Source organism: Siniperca chuatsi, linkage group LG23 (genome assembly GCF_020085105.1).
Source record: "Siniperca chuatsi isolate FFG_IHB_CAS linkage group LG23, ASM2008510v1, whole genome shotgun sequence".
In the NCBI taxonomy this organism is placed as follows: domain Eukaryota; kingdom Metazoa; phylum Chordata; class Actinopteri; order Centrarchiformes; family Sinipercidae; genus Siniperca; species Siniperca chuatsi.
The window spans coordinates 2,341,616-2,359,276 of NC_058064.1; the positions used below are offsets into that span (position 1 = coordinate 2,341,616).

A 17,661-nucleotide genomic window follows, 5' to 3' on the forward strand; every position below is an offset into this window, starting at 1 on the left:
TAAAATTGTGTAACATTACCACCATTTGTTTTATTTTAACCATTTAGTTATCATTTTACGAATCATATTATTATTATTATTATTTTTGCTTTGTACTCTCAAATTATCATGAACCGTTTCCCTTAGGGCCTTTATTCTGAAACACTGAGGCGGAAGCTCTGCTGTTTATTGCATATTAATTTATCATAAATTAATTCTTGTAACTTCCTTCATCTCAAGTGTTTTCACATTAATAAATTTGTCTTTACTGTCTACTCTCAAGTCGCTGCAATAAAAGATTAAAAATGCAAAACCTTTACTTTGAAAATACGAGCCGGAAATCGCTATGATTTATTGTGAACAAGCACTTATTTGAACGCGAAAGTTAATTCCTAACCCCATTAACTAATTATTTTTAAGCCAACAATAACAATTTTTTTTTTATTATTATTATCATCTTCGACTCACAATAAATTAGCCTCAGTAAGTATTGTTCCTGTTGTCACGGGTTTTATTTAGAAAGGACGGACAGGAAGCGCCTGCGTTCACCGCGTGGAGCTTGACGTCATCGCGCAGCGGCGGCAGGAGGGAGCGGCTCTGATAGAGCGACGTACACAGAGAGTGGGGAGAGAGAGAGAGAGAGAGAGAGAGCAGCGGCGCGGACGGGTGGATGACTGTGAGTACCGCTTCCTTTCTCTCTTTTCCTTTTATTCCTCCCTTTTCTTTTCTTTCTTGCCTCCATCACGTAGATGTAGCTTTACCCGGGACGGACCGGGACAGATCGTGACACACGGACGGGGACAGGCAGGGAAGGGAGACAGGCCGGTGCCGTGCCGAGCTGGGCTGGGTTTGCGGAAGCGACCGGCGGACAGACAGACAGACGGAGAGGCAGACAGACAGGAGCTCCGTTAATAATAATACTGTTGATATTAGACACAGACAGACAGCTGGGTAACATCATGGCGGGCGTTTGTCTTGTCCGTCTGCCTGTCTCACGTCCGCTAACGTCTGTGTGTTCCGGCTTGCAGTTTGTCTCCAGTCCTCCAGGCAGCGGGGCCTCCTGCCAGAGATGGCCGGGTAGGAAGCGTTCTGACGCGGCGACAGAGCTGCGGAACTCCCGCTGCTCTGCTGGAGAAAAAAAAAAAAACAGAAAGAGAGGAAGTAACTTATTACAAACTGCGGAGTTGAGGAGTTTGCAGGAACCTGTCTACCTCTCTGTCTGTCTACCTGTCTGTCTGACTGTAGTGTACAGACAAGGCTTGGTTTTATTCCTCTGCTGTTGTACTGTCAGCAACACACACACACACACACTCACACACTGAGTATTGACAGGCCCCACCTAGTTGTGGTTGACTCAGGGATCTGTTTGTGTGTCCATCTTTCTCCTCCACCAACTTTACTTTAGTAAATTAACATCATGCTGCATTCGGTGCCTGAAGGAAAAAGCACAACTACACACTTGGTGCACATAATACAAATAAAGGGGTTAAAATACAGCATCTGTCAGGTCTCTCTGACCTCAGTGATAAATCAAATTATTGATATTGAAGCGTGACTAGATAATGTCTTGTTTTTTTTATATATCTTAGGCCACATAACTCTTCTCTGGCACACATTTTTGATTGTTTAAAGTCTAGAAGAATGATGTGAACGCGCGCACCAGTTTGATTGTCACCATTACGACTTTCTTTCTCTAATTTCTTCGTGTGAATATCCTCTAAATGCACCAACAGTCATGTGGAAAAGTGGTAACTCCTTTAAACCGCTGAAATGATTAATCGATTTGCAGAAAATTAATTGGCTGTTTTGATCGTCGATTAACATTTCAGTTGTTTTTCAAGCAAAGATGCCAAATATTCTCTGCTTCCAGCTTCTGAAATGTGACAGTTTGCTGATTTTCTTTCTCTTATATGATTGTAAACTGAATGTTTTTGGGTTTTGGACTGTTGGTCGGATAAAACAAGGAATTTGAAGACGCCACCTTGGACTCTGGGAAATAATAAGGAGTATTTTGCACAGTTTTCTCAGTCAGCAGATAAATGAATAAGAAAAATAATCATTAGTTGCAGCCTTAAAAAGCCTGTTGAGGATCAGAAGCGCCTTGAATAAGCCCTGCTTGTGACCTTTCATCACCGGTTGCATGTGTCATGTTGTGTCACCAGTTGTGACCAGTTCAACTAAAGACCGATTTTTGTGGCTTTTTGTTTTATTATAATATATATTTTTCTACTAATAAACGAGAAAAAAGCAAAGATTAGAAGCAAGTCTGGGGGGAAAAAAAACCCCTAATTTTGTGTCGCAGAAATATATATTTCTCAGATTTTTCATCCTGTTAATCATCTCGTGGCCTCTCAGATTAATGTATAAATATAATGTAAAATATATAATAGAATCACACAACATTTATATGTATCAGTTTTAAGTTACCTTGTCAGATACATCATGATATCTGTCAAATATCAGTATCAACCCTGTCACCATGTGGCAGAGATTCAGGCGATGTGGTTTGTTACAGGCGTGGACAAAATAACAGGAACACCTTATCTTACCTTAGTGGAGCTTGTGGTCTTCTGTTTTTGAGACCATCATTTCTGGTGTACTATATTATCAATATATTATACAGCTACAGAGCAAATTCTCTGGTTCTAGCTTCTCAAATGTAAATATTTTCTGTTTTTCTTCATCTTCTATGATAGCAAACGTAATATTTTTGGGTTTTGAACTGTTGGATGAACAAAACCAGTTGAAGACGTCACGTTGGACTGTGAGAAAATGTGCTGGACGCTTTTTGGTATTTTCTGGCATTTTAGACTAAATCATTTATCAATTAATTGAGAAAATAATCGTCCGGTTAATCGATAATGAAAAGTAGCAGCTGTTATTGTGGTTTATCATCCAACATGTGAAATGTGGGTGAAGCAATTTCTAGAGTAAATCATGGAGTAATATAAATATAGTATTAGGGTTGCAGATAACCATTAGTTTCATTATAGATTAATCTGCAGATTATTTTGTCAGTTAAACAATTACTTATTTAGTCTACAAAATGCCCAAGATGCCATTCTCAGAGGCCTTGTTTTGTCCAACGAACAGTCCCAAACCCCGAAATACTCAGTTTAATATCATATGTGACAAATAAAAGCAGCAAATCCTCACGTTTGAGAAGCTGGAACCAGAGAATATTTGGCAGTTTTGCTTGAAAAATGACTGAAACGAAAACCGATAATCAAAATAGTCGCTGATTAATTTTCTACTATGACTATTGACTAATCGTTTCAACTCTACATAATAAATTCTGTATGTATCTTATTTTGCAAATGATCACTGTATTATTTGCAATTTTAGATGAGATCATACAAATATGTCCATTTCAACTTGTCATTGATCATTACCTCAAGGAATCAATGTTTAGTTTGACATATCTTTAGACTGACTGGGCTCAGAGCAAAGTTGACATGCTGAAATCTGTTATTAAGACAGGAAATCAAAACTTGTGCTACTTGTGTCTCTTTTATGCCCATTAATGTACAGCGAGTCAGTGAACTCAAGGTGAGAACTGTCTTCGTTTACATGATCTGATATCTGGAGTGCAAAGACATGTATTTAGTTCAGGTTACCCTAGTTGATTTTATCTAGAATCTGTGCTGTGAAAGACAGTTTGTTTTTTGTTCCTGTGATGAGGAGTATTTCCTGTAGTGATAGTGGACGGTGTGTAATATGAAAGTGTCGCTCACAGAGTCAAAACTACAAGGATTTTATTACCCAACTCTGCAGCTCTACGGAGCCTTTAAGCCACTTTCTGCTCCTAGTTTTGTTTTTGTGGCACGTTCTGTATCTGCTTGATGTGGAAATAGGCAATTTCTGCTAATGCATTAGCCATAACAGCTTTATAAAGTGATGAAGAAATGTCAGGGCCGTGTGCCTGCTCCCCCCAAGTGGCCCAAAAAAATCAACCAATACAGATTTAAATGTCATTATTTTACTTTGATTGTTACTTGTTTAATTGAGGTTATGTGTCATGAGCCGTGAGCGGTACAGGTGTAGGAGGAGTCATAAGAAAGGCCAGAGAGTGAGGTTCAGGCACGTGGATCAAACAGAAACATTTTAAGAGTTTGATGTTAGACTTTTAGCTCACCTAGCAGATTCACTCTCCCTTCATCGGCCTTCGCCTGCTGCTGCTTCAGTTTGCGACTTCCTGCGATTACCTGAACCCGCCCGGACTTGTTGCATCAAACTGAAGCAAGACATAGTGAAGCGGGCCCTTTTCAGACCTCCAGGCACTGAAATCCACCTCTGGTGATGCGTTCACTCACAATTGGACAGCTCAAACTTCCACATGTAAACGCCTCCCTGTTTCCACCTTGTCTCTTCAGGCATCCTCAGCATCAGGATCATAGTCAAACAGGGATTATCAATTTATAAACGCAGATGTGCACAAATGATTGATGGTTCATTCATTGCAATAAAAATGAATGTTTGTGTAAAGTGAACTTTTAACAGATAATAATTAGATTTCTTTCATCCTTCTTTATATTTCTCACTGAAAAACACTGTTAAACACCACAAATATATGATGCTGCATTTTGCAGTAGTTGAAGAAGTACTCAGCTCTTTTACTTAAGTAAAGGTAAGAATACCACAATTTAAAAATACTGTTACAATTCCTGCATTTAAAAAAGTATTATCAGCAAAATATACTTAAAGTATCAAAATGGCCCCTTTCTAAATGTTACATTATTATACTGTATATATTATATTGTTGGATTTGTAGTGTTCATTCTATTGTAGCTGGTTGAGGTGGAGCTAATTTCAGCCATAAACTGTTTAATCTAATGCATCATATTTCTAGAATGTTCGGTGTGGTTGTTAGGGTTTTGCTAGGTGGTTGCTAGGATGTTTCTTGGTAGTTCTAGAATGTTCGGGGTGGTTGTTAGGGTTTTGCTAGGTGGTTGCTAGGATGTTTCTTGGTAGTTCTAGAATGTTCGGGGTGGTTGTTAGGGTGTTGCTAGATGGTTGCTAGGATGTTTCTTGGTAGTTCTAGAATGTTCGGGGTGGTTGTTAGGGTTTTGCTAGGTGGTTGCTAGGATGTTTCTTGGTAGTTCTAGAATGTTCGGGGTGGTTGTTAGGGTTTTGCTAGGTGGTTGCTAGGATGTTTCTAGGTAGTTCTAGAACAGGGGGTTTCAAAGTCTGAGACTGTGGGCCTCGCCTCAGACAAAGGTTGGAAAAAGCCCCCCAAAACCCCTGTGCCCCCCCCTTAGGTTACTTGCTTAGTTTCGCTCAATTCCTGGATGCCTATGGGCTCGTGATTATGTACTTTGATCCCATAGACCCTCAACAATTGAGCCAATATAGCCTAATATTGCTGTTTGACATAACTTCAGACTACACCAAATACATAAAGAAAAGGTCCGTCCTAAGGCATTTATTTGTTTGTGACTCTGGGAAAACTGGAAAATCAGTTCCAAAACTACTGTATCCTTGAACTATCGCTTTAACCAAATCACACACATTTAGGCTATTCTATGTGCTGTCCTTTTGATAACTAATGTAATATTTTTTCACTTCCACTCACTGAGCCTCCCATGAAACTGTTTGGAGCCCCGCCTCCCACTTTGAAAACCTCTGTTCTAGAACGTTCAGGGTGGTTGTTAGGGTGTTGCTAGGTGGTTGCTAAGTGAAGAAGTGTGTTGCTGTGGCATGCCATAGCAAACAAACTAATGATGTAACTGCCAGTACCTGAAATTAAGGTCAGATAGTTTTATAGTTTTATTTTTCCGCCTAAAACAAGCTGAAAAATCAGCCAGTGAGCTGAAATTATTTCACTTCAAGAATAAATTTGGCACAGATGACGACACGAATCCTTTCTAATGTGATAGGAAAAAACATCAGAGTTAAACACTGTTTTGTGTGCTTATTTTGCAAAATAAGTATATTGGATAATATGTATACATATATTTATGTTTATCACATGTGAAAAACAATTCCACATGTAGTCACATGGGGTTTTGGTGGACATTTCACATGTGATAAATGCACATGATATAAGCACATGTAATTTTCAGATAGTTCACATGTGAAATGTAAGAATTCACATGTAAAAACATCAATGTAATATCAGCATTGCACGTGTCATAAAGTCACGTGTTGGCACGTGTGGTTTTTGGACAATTTCACAGGTCAAATATTATATTTCACATATGAAAACATAAATTTCACATGTGTTTTTTTTTTATAATTTGTCTTTTTTAAGGTTTACATTTTTACTTTTGGTAAACTAGTGTTACATGTAATAATTGATGGTGTTATTGTCATTTTTAATGAAGAAAATGAAAAACCTGAACCACAAAACAAATCAAAGGAAACACATCAGATCGCTCACACACTCTCGATGGCGGTTTATCGCCCAGCTCTGTTATGTTTGTTTGCTGCTGTCTTAATTGGACAGAAACTGGGGATTCTGGGTAAAATGTTCGTTTATAGAGAGAGATGTTAATGTTTGGTCCTGACACCACCTGCTTAACCACACACACACACACACACACACACACACACACACACACACACACACACTTATCTCATCGCCATGGTAACCTTGGCGGACTCTTATTAACAGAGATGAGAAGCTCCGTGTGTGTGTGTTCTCGTCTCCATCATGTTGCTTCTTGTTGCTGCAACGACTGCGAAGCATGACTGGTATGCACACACACACACACACACACACACACACACACACACACGAGGGTGCATAGCAACAGTAACCAGGAAGAATTCCACAGTTATGACATCACCACCAGCTGTGTGATCACGTGACCTCTCTGTTTTCATGAACGCACCCAGATGCATGCTGGGTAATTATTACCACCCAGTGAGAGGGAGGGACCCCTCACCTGCATGTGTGTGTGTGTATGTGTGTGTAATTGATAGCTTTAGAGCTCCAGGTGCGTTGTGGCAGCAGGCGGAGCTTACAGTATTGCTGCTCTGTGATTGGCTGCTGGGAAATAATGTCCAGGAGTGATGTAAGCAACATGGTAACCTCTCTCTCTCTCTCTCTCTCTCTCTCTCTCTCTCTCTCTCTGTGCCCAGCAGACAGACAGTCAGGATGCGTGAATACAAACTGGTTGTTTTAGGATCAGGAGGAGTCGGCAAGTCAGCTCTGGTAAGTTACTAAACCCACTTTACTGTCTCTACTCAGGTGTTTGTATTAAAGGATAAGTCCAGACCCAAACCAGCAGCGAACGTATCTGCTAACAGGTGTGTGTGTGTGTGTGTGTGTGTGTGTGTGTGTGTGTGTGTGAATCACAGCTGATGGATCTTCTTCCTCCATCGTTGTCCAGAAACTATTAAAACACATCAGCGAGCCGCTCTGTTGCTCTGGGTGACATGTTCCTTCATCACCATGAACACACACACTGTAGTTTATTCTGACTCACACACACACACACCGTCCTGCTGCCCCAAACACTCACTACAGCACCACATGCGGATTCATCCGCCGCTGGAAATAGTCCCCAACAGATGCACCGTTTCCTCCTGTTAGTCTGATAAAAACTACAGCGAGCAGCTGTTTGAGGAAACTACTGAGCCTTTTCAAACATGAAACTATATATTTGTGTTTTTAAAGATCTTCGGTGGGAACAAATGGGCTCAGAGAGAGCCACAGACAGGAAGTCAGAAAGTTTTGAGAGACGGACTAACACTTCGTTAGTTTGGGTCTTTACATGGGATTTATTGACAATAAGAACATCCTTTATCCTTTAGGAGGGATTGCATAAGAAAAGCTGGATGGAAATGATAAAATGGACGTGTTTTTATTTAGTTAATAAACGTTTCTGCCTTTTCATGAACAAAAATAAAACAAAATCATAAAACTTTGCGTCACTACTTTGTGTAAGTTTAGATTTATGTTTCTTAATCTGCCTTTAAAATAAAATCCTCAAACTTGTACTACTGCTTCTTGTTGTGAAAACCTTCATCCTGTTGTGTGAATGTGCGTTACTGCCACTCACACATTTGGTCAGCACTTGCCACAGTTTGAGGCATTTCATTACGTAAGTCCTGTCGCAAAGAGACTCATATCGTGTTTCTCTACGTTTCCATGTGTAAATTTCTTTATGAAGATTTGAAGATGTATGATGAAGAAGAGCAGAACCCAAACTCGCCCGATGCAGATGAAAATGCATCTAAGCTGAGTTTTATTTGTCGCAAACATTCGAAAATTTCACTCAAAATCCCCCGTAAAATGGATGCAGACTGATGTCACTCTGTACTTCTGTGAATCATCTTCAGTCCTTCCATATGACGCTGACACACACACACACACACACACACACACACACACACACACACACACACACACACACACACACACACACACACACACACACACACACACTGGTGTAAGTCTCACCACAATGAAGTGCTTTACTCCAGATGATATAATGGAGATGTGTCAGTGTGTCACATTAATTCCATTCTAATGACTTCCAATAGAAAACAGAACAGAGCGCCATTAACACTACTGGCCTACTTCTCTTTATCTCACTGCCTGTCTGTCTCTCTTTCTGTCTGTCTCTCTTTCCGTCTGCCCGTCTGTCTCCAGACTGTCCAGTTTGTTCAGGGAATCTTTGTGGAGAAATACGACCCGACGATAGAGGATTCCTACAGGAAGGTAAGACAGCTTCAGCCCCGTCTGTCTCCCCTCGCCATAACATGTCAGTCTACATGAGCGATGTGAGACAGTAGTCACTACTTCCCAGGGGGGTGATGGGGCGGAGCTCAGACACGCTGAGGGTCGTCTGAATGCTAATGCTAGCTGCTAACCGTCCTACCACACAACACGAAGGAAAAGAAGAAAAAGTAGGAGAGGAAGAAGACAAAGACGGACGTGTGGATGAAGGAAGGGGAGCAAAGGGAGAATAAAGACAGGAAGGAAAATTATCAGAAGAAGAGAGAGCAGAAGGAGAATGAGGAGGAGGAGAAGAAGAAGTAGAATCAAGATAGGAAAACACAATGTAGAAGAAGGAGAATATGGAAGCCGATTTCTGCCAAGAAAGGAAAAGAAAAATAGATGAAATGTTAGTCAGGATAAAAATAAAGATGCTCGTGGTAAGACGCAACTCTGACTTATTTAGTTAAGTAAAAATTAGTAGATAAAAGTCACAAGATTATGAGAAAGTTGACTCACTATCTCATCATTTTGAGCTAATAAGTCTAAAATCTGACATTGTATTTCACATTTTTAGACTTAAATCATGATGACATTCATTTTTTTCCTTTTCCCGGTGAAACTGGGCTTCCACAGAGAATTTGGAGCGGATGAAAAACAAAAATATAAAGGCAAGGGAAGATAGGTGTTTGTTTATTTCCTCAGTACGTCCATTACCACTTGGCTCCACCCGCCCTGCGCAGGCTCATCACAACATTTTTACCAGCACACTCCACTTCCCTGTTTGATTGTGACATAAAAAGCTGAGAAATGTGGTCACATGTTGTCGCATCATTAACACCACCCATCTGAGATACACCACTGATGGAAATTATATGTGGTTTAACGCTGCGGATGGGATTCAAAACATACACCCAGCATATCACAACCACACCACGTCTAATCGAACCATCTATAAACTATTGTGTAAACATCAAGGCTGGATTACCAAACATAATGAAGCTTCCATGCGTAGTCTGCCATCTGCAATGCACCTGATGGGTAGTTATGAACAGGAAGAGGAAGAAATAAACAAATGCATGAAATGTGCATTTGCACTTGTTTCTCAATTCCTTTCTTTTATATTTTTGTGGTGTGAAAGCAGCAGGTATGTGATGAGTGCAAGTCGGAATGAAAACTAATCTGAACTAAATGAATATCTAAATAAATGATGGGGCAGACTGAGGGCTTTCCTGCATAGCATCATCAGGTATGGGACACTCCCAATTTGTACAAAACCTTCCAACAAATTGAAATATATTTTAACAACACTAAGAGTCTGCAGCCATGCTAGCAGCTCTGCGAGGCTGTGTCCAGCAGTGCTTCGAGGTAAATGCTATCGTCAGCGTGCTATCATGCTCACAACCACAATGCTAACATGCTAATGTTTAGCAGGTGTATATATATGTTCACCATCTTAGTTCAGCGTGTTAGCTTGCTACAGCTGAGGCTGATGGGAACGTCATCAGTTCTGCAGGTATTTGGTCATGAACCGAAGTACTGGACACATTTTGACCGCTAGATAAAAAATTAGAGGATCACCAAAGTCATTACAGTTCATCCTGAGGGGAACATGAATGTCTGAACCACACTGCAACACAATCCACCCAGTAGTTGTTGAGATATTTTAGTGGTGGGATCAACATTAACATCCATAGAGCTGTGTGGTTAGCGTGGCTAAATATCTCCGAGGCCCGTGTCGACAGTGTCACATACAGAGCGGGTGTAGCCCACTCTCTCTCTGAGTCATTTTAGATCATAACTCTGTTGCCTAAGTTGAACATTTGGGGTGACTTCTGCTGTGGAATATTTGTTAGTAATGTTTTGGTGAAGCACCGAGGACTCACTCTCTCTTCCTCTCTGTCTCTCTTTCCAGCAAGTCGAGGTCGATGGACAGCAGTGTATGTTGGAGATCCTGGACACAGCAGGAACAGTAAGATCTGTCTAGCTGTTGCATCTGTCTCTCTGTCTGTCTGTCTGTCTGTCTGTCTGTCTGTCTGTCTGTCTGTCTTACCCTCCCTACCCTTGAACACCCTTGTGTTTTTCTTTCTGTTCATCTACTAAGATTTCTCTTCATTGGAACTAAGAAAAACAGACAAAGACCAAAGGGACACTGAAGTATACAGGGGTGTCCACATACTTTTGGCCATATACATGTATTTTTCCATCTCCCTGACCACCTGTCTGTCTGTGTGTGTGACCTGTCTGTCTGTAGGAGCAGTTCACGGCGATGAGAGACCTGTACATGAAGAACGGTCAGGGTTTCGCTCTGGTTTACTCCATCACGGCTCAGTCGACCTTCAACGACCTTCAGGACCTCCGAGAGCAGATCCTCAGAGTGAAGGACACCGAGGACGTACGACACGCACACACACACACACACACACACACACACCTTACACCTGTCAGTATAGAGAGCCAAAGTCATGATGTCACTTCCTGTCTAGCCTCTGTTCCACTAGATTCTGTAACTCATCTAGTCTTTCTGAACAAGACAAATCGCTTCCTTCTTTAAGATATTAGAAACTGAAACCTTTATAATTTTAATAAAGTCAAACAACAATTACATTGTGGGCGCAGAAAAAAACTACAGCTCCCATGAAAATTTACCAGCAGACCTCTACAGCGTTCGCTCCTCTCCTGCTGTTATTACAGACATGTCTGAACTAACTGCGACTCCTCGCAACTCCTCTCTTGTTAAGCCGTGGCGTTTTAACCCACGAACATCTAGGGCTTATGGGAAATGGTGTTCGTCGAGATATACGATATTAGTTTTTATGAAAACTACCGTCCTTATCTAAACATATGACACGAGCCACACGACACACTGTTGATGAAGGCTGGATTTTTAGTTATTAGCGTCGTCACAAATGTGATTTTGAATGAGGTTTTCTTAAGTTCTGGTTTCACTTGGGCTCTCCATCGGTTATATAAATAACCCTCGCTCCCAGCTCTTTAACTAAGCCTCACTGTTGCTGTTCTCACCTGCAGTTTAATACTGGTGTATTCAGTTAGAACTACAAACAAACATGTACGTCACAGGTGTCCGGTTAGACTGTCCGGTCACCAGAAGTTAATCCACACCTGCCAGCCAATCAGAATTGAGAATCTTTAGTGGCCTTGTTATTAATATAAGTAATTTATCAATGCATAGACATTTTAAATTCCTTTCCGTTGAAAGCTGCAACTGAGCACAGGGTGTGCGTTTTAACATGAATAAAAACAAACAAAGAGTAAAACACAGTTTAAAAGGAAATCGTAGAAATAGAAAGTGGGACTTAAAAAAACTACCGTCCTTATGTAAACACATGAAGCGAGAACACGCTGCTCAGTTCCAAGGCAGGATTTTTTGTTGTTAATGTAGTTACAAATGTCGATGGGATTTTGAATGAGGTTTTCTTACTTCTGGAACAGAATCCGGATGGAACCAGTCTCACGTCGACTCTCTGTAACGCAATACAGTTCAACAGCACCACAAACGACATCCTCAAACAAATGGCCATGCAGTTGAATCAACACGTCTCTAAAACAGTTTCAACATGAACTTTATAACCTTCATGAAAGGAGGATCTATTGCAGGAATGTTGTGTTAGACTGCATTAGTTTTAGCCAGGTGCACCTAATAAACTGGCAAATGAATGTTCATCTTTTATGACTCAGAGTTTTAGCTTTTTGCTGCCCCCTTCTGGATTATGGTTTTATAACCTCGGGGGGGCGGGGCGGTGCAGGATGAGACAGCTTGGAGTGATTAATCAAGTAAAGTGACACCCAGAGACTTCTGAATCCAGGGCAGCACTTCACATTCTCTGTATATGTTGTACATTAAGTGCTTTGCGGTGCTTTTAATTTGCTGCACTGCAGTGTTTTCTAACCTCATGAAGCTAATAACATCCAGCTGTAAAACACATGCTGTAAAGCTAAAAACCTGACATTTATTTTCATTATTGCTCAATTTTTTAAATAATTTTTTTTTTGTTTAATCATTGGACCAACAGTCCAAAATCCAAAGATATCTAATTTATGATGGTATAACATATAGGAAAGCGGCAAATCCTCATATTTGACAGTTAGAAACCAGAGAATGTTTGGCACTTTTGCTTGATAAATGATTAATGATGAAGTGTTGTTGATCAGTTGTCATTCAATCAGCTATTTTATTACATGACTAATTGTTTTAGCTCTAGAGTTTAACTAGTGATGAAATGAAGCTTTCCAAACCATTCAGCCACTTTGAAGCAATTGTGCTGAACCGGTTAATTGGCACAGTGTAAATGGTGACATCTGCTGGCCAACTCTCTTTATATGGAAAGATAAAATGCAAGACCTCATAATGAAACGCTGAATGAAAATACAAGTGAAGCCAGAGTATATGGCTCTGCTTTTAAATATTATGGAAGCTTGACAGAAAAGTCCCGTATTTAAAATAAGCTCGACACCTCTCTGATACCTGTGTGACGTAACAAGGCCTCGTTTGTGGTGGTCAGATAATTATTTTGTGTGTTGAAGTGAGCCATGTACATCTTGCCGCAATGCTTGTGCTTTGAAAGGTCGATACTCTAAGAAGCTTTTAGCACAGCATCACTGAGCTTATTGTATTCTCAACTTAACAGGTTGTGTTGGAATGCATGAATGTGAATATGAATACTCTGTGTGACGCCGCAGGTTCCCATGATCCTGGTTGGAAACAAGTGCGACCTGGAGGTGGAGCGTGTGGTGGCCAAAGAGTCCGGCATCGGCCTCGCCCGCCAGTGGAACTCCTGCGCCTTCCTGGAGACTTCAGCCAAGAGCAAGATCAACGTCAACGAGGTGACCACGCACACTTTGTTTAGATATACATTAGAGGTCTTCACAGGTAATAACCCAGGACCCGAGATGTGCCAGGTCCAAATTACAGTATATTCAGTCTAGTTGGGTCCAGGTAGGGTCTGGTTCTGTTGTGAGTCAGTGTGTCTAATACCCGAGTGGCTCCAACCGGACTCTTTATTAGCTCTAGCAGCTGCTTGTTAATTGGTGGAGCATTATGCTGATGCCAGTGTTCTTTCTGTATTGGGCTCTGTTCGAGGGGACCACATTTTGGATCGGGTCTAAGTGGCCACCAATCTATTTCGGACCAGGTCTGGAGTCCTTTTCTGATCTGGTCTCTTGTTTCGAAAATGAATCTCTGCATGTCGGGTTTAGGTAGGTATTTGGTTAGGTTGGATGAGGTCTAACATTTTGGAACTATCCATCCATCCATTTTCGACGGCTTATCCAGGTACGCGTCATGGTGGCAGCAGGCTAAGCAAGGTAGCCCTCCTCCCTAACCCTGTTCTCCAGCTCCTTCAGGATGATCCCAAGACCTTGACAGGCCAGATGGGGCATGTAATCCATCCAGTGTGCTCTGGGTCTGCCCCAGGGCCTCCCGCCAGTTGGGCAAACTCGAGGAGGCATCCTTATCAGATGCCCGAACAACCTCAACTGTCTCCTTTTGACGTAAAGGGAGCGGTGGTTCTTCTCCGAGCTCCCTTCTGATGTCTGAGCTCCTTACCCTATCCTATCTCTTAAGACCAGGGTATGCGTGAAACAACCTAGTCCACATGACATGTACTCCAACTTCGTCTGAAATCCAAAGTGTTTATAGCTACCATCAGTAGCTATTCTCCTCAAATTGCGATGTTGGGAAAAATGCGGGGGAAGGGTTGTCAACCATCTAACAAGCACTTCGGTTGAAGCATACTGACCACTAAAGGTAGATCCCAGCCACCCTGCGATGCGGAGATTCACTTTGGCCACTTGTATCCGCGATCTTATTCTTCGGTCACTACCCAAAGCTCATGACCATGGGTGAGGGTTGGAACGTATCTTGACCGGTGAATCAGGCTCAGCTCCCTCTTCACCACAACTGTCCGATACAACATCTGCATCACTGCTGACCCCTCTCAGTCTCACAAGCCATCTTACCCTCACTCATGAACAGGACCCTGAGATACTTAAACTCCTTTGCTTGGGGCAGCAACTCATTTAGAACCTGGTTTTCAGGTACCATGTCCTCAGACTTGGAGCTGCTGACTCTCTTCCAACCAGGTTGAAGTAACCTCACCTGGACTGAACCGTGGTCACTCAATACAGAGGTTCCCAACTCCTGGTCCGTGGAGCCTCAGAACATTTGCTTCCGGGCTCATGGAAACCATGTGTATCTGCAAAAAATGCTGAATAATAATTATAAAGCTTTATGGGCTGTTATAGACTATTTGTTTGGTAATTACCTTGAACTCCAGCACAGTCTTTGCTTGTCGGCCAGTTGACATTTATGTATGTGTGTGTGTGCAGATCTTCTATGACCTTGTGCGACAGATTAACAGGAAGAGTCCAGTTCCAGGGAAAACTCGCAAAAAGTCCACCTGTCAACTTCTCTAATGACAGGTAAGTGTTTAGTATACACATAAATTATTAGACACACAAACTGTTGTACACACTTTTAATTTTTCTTCTCTCTCTCCAGTTTTCTGCTCACCTGACCGACAACCAACCAACCAATCACACCACATCTTCCAGCTGGCCACGCCCCTTTAACACAACCATGTCATCATCAAACATCAGCCACCTCTGACCTCTGTTCCCGTGATGACCACACCGCCCATCCCCTCACCACACTGTCTGACGGAGACGGTTGCCTTGGAAACATTAAAACCAAACATCAAAAGACTGTGGCGGCGATGATGATAATGATTCTGCTGTTGCAGGAATGGGGGCTGTCCAAACAACTGCCCAAATTTAAACAACAGTTCCCATCATGCTCTCTGCTAGGCCATTTAGCGCTGGGGAGTGGCTTCTTGCTTTTAATGTTAAACGTTTCTTTCCTTTCCTTTACTTTATTTTCCTTTTTTATGTCCCGAGCCATTCACACGCAGTTTGACCACTTCACTGTCAGCCATGTTGTTGCCACTGTTACCCCGGTGATGTCACGGCTAACATGGCTGACTGTGTGTGTGTGTGTGTGTGGCTCTGGTAGAACCTGTGGATCCATACAGTGGTTATTATTACAGTGGTTATTATTATAATTCTGTGTGAAAAGATATAAAAGTCATTTAATGTTTTTGTTTTTGATTTTTTTGGGGTGGGGCGGGGCGTTAGGGGGTGCAGCAGGTTGTGCGGTCAGCTCACCGCGCTGGTAGCTTTGAGCTAACTTAAGTTAGCTGACAGCTAGAGGAGTGCATTGGCAATATTCGGAGAAAATGCTAACTATCCAAATTTGCTACTTGTTGGGTGTTAGCTTTGTTAGTATATTTTTAAAGACGTTAATGTGTACTTTGGGCTACCTTGTTAGCCTAGCAGCTAGTAAAATACATTAGAAATATTGTGAGCAAATTATGCTGTTTGTTTGCATTATTAGTATATCCCCAAGGAAACTGATGGTAGCTGTTGTCCAAGGGCTAGCTCCTAGTCCCAGTAGCAAATGAAATGCTTCGGCATTGTTAGGAGGGAGTGCTAACTATGCTAACACACTCCATGTGGAGTGTTATAGTTGTTTATTCACAAATAAATGGGTAGTGGTGGCTGTGAGCTAGCTTGTCAGTTAGCTGCAAGCTAGTTTGCCAGTTAGGTAAAGGTAGCAATGCTGACATGCTGTTTGTGTGTTGAGTTTCAAAACATTAACAGTGAAGCATTTAGGGGCACTATAGCAAAAATCAAGCAGTGTTCTGTTAAAAAATATATAGTAATGGGTGCTGTCAGTTGTGGGCTAGTGTGTTGGCTAACAGCCAATGCAATATATTTGGTATGTTGTAAGGGAATGCTAACAATGCCATAACTTCAAAGAAACAAATAAATGATAGTAGCTGCGTGCTAACTTGTTAGCGTAGTAGTGCGGTGAGCTGACTCTAGATCTGCTGCTCAGGGCGGACATGTTGCCTTTAGACAGCAGACTCACACTGGTCCAGTACTTTCTATGTGTGTGTGTGTGTGTGTGTGCGTGTGCTTTTGTATGTTTGTGAGTATAAGTGAGCTGCATAACAACAGTGAACCAGGCCAGTTTCTGTGATGACCTTTTTGGCCCAGGGGTGGGGATGGGGTTGTTATATTTACTGAGCAGGGCAGGCAGCCAGCAGGTGTCGTTTCTGTATTATTAACCATATTATTACCCAATTATTAATGTTATTAACAAAACACATCTGAGAGGGAAACACTGAATTATCGGTTGAATGTCCTGTTGGTCAACGCTTCCTTTAACTGATGGGCATGTATTAAACTATCCAGGAATGGAGGACCAAACTTGGCCAAAATAGTTAGAGCTGGCCCTCCATATTCTTGCATGCTCAGATCATCTGGTGTAGTATTTCATGCTAACGCTTTAGCATACACTGCGTGGAGTGATAGTAGCTCAAAGCTAACGTGCTAAAGTGTTAGCATGGAGTACCGCTGCCACGTGGATGGTTTTGGTGTCAGTATTCTCATCAGTTAAAGAAGAAAGTTGAACTAAAATCTCAATGTTTGTTTTTAACAGTAGCACGGCTGAGGTAGAGACCAACCAGAGGAGGTTGGTCTTGACGCGGAAGCGCCGCCCCCCTCGTGCGTTTAGGGCGTGGCCTGTGAAGCAGCAGCCACAGAAAGCCTTTGAATATCTGTCTTCTGTTTGTAATGTGAGAGTGGTCATCTTACAGATACAGTATGTTGAACCAGTGACCTCTGTGAGTACTGCTGTGCACAGTGTTGTACGATCGGGAGTTCTGCGGTACAGTGTGGTACTGCTGTCAGTATTCTGGTTCTCCTCCAGTACATTCAGTCATGTAGCATGTTGATGTTTCTGTCAGTACTCAGTCTGACCTCCAGGAGGTGCTGTGACAGTTTGCATGCCGAGCAGAAGCTTCCAGGTGAAAGGTCAGTTTGCAGCCGTGTGCGGGGCAGTTCCAGTGTTACATTGTGCTCAGTGGCTGATGGCAGCACCTGGATGTCCCACCTGTGCTCCCCGAGAGAACAGCCAATGAAATCAACGCCCGGCT

At 42.0% G+C, this 17,661-nt stretch overlaps 1 protein-coding gene across 2 annotated transcripts; it reads left to right on the top strand.

Moving 5' to 3' along the window:
• Positions 1 to 563: 563 nt before the first annotated feature.
• LOC122871593 (ras-related protein Rap-1b) lies at positions 564 to 15,758 on the top strand. Of its 2 annotated transcripts, none has more exons than XM_044186902.1 (8): positions 564 to 655; positions 7,066 to 7,135; positions 8,579 to 8,647; positions 10,560 to 10,616; positions 10,899 to 11,039; positions 13,346 to 13,489; positions 14,993 to 15,085; positions 15,165 to 15,758. In XM_044186902.1, the coding sequence occupies exons 2-7, from the start codon at positions 7,079 to 7,081 to the stop codon at positions 15,077 to 15,079; spliced, it is 555 nt and encodes a 184-aa protein (XP_044042837.1). In that variant the 5' UTR covers positions 564 to 655; positions 7,066 to 7,078; the 3' UTR covers positions 15,080 to 15,085; positions 15,165 to 15,758. The 2 variants fall into 2 exon arrangements, with proteins under 2 accessions (XP_044042837.1, XP_044042838.1); XM_044186903.1 differs by having other exon boundaries at positions 585 to 655; positions 7,063 to 7,135.
• The last annotated feature ends 1,903 nt before the right edge of the window (positions 15,759 to 17,661 follow it).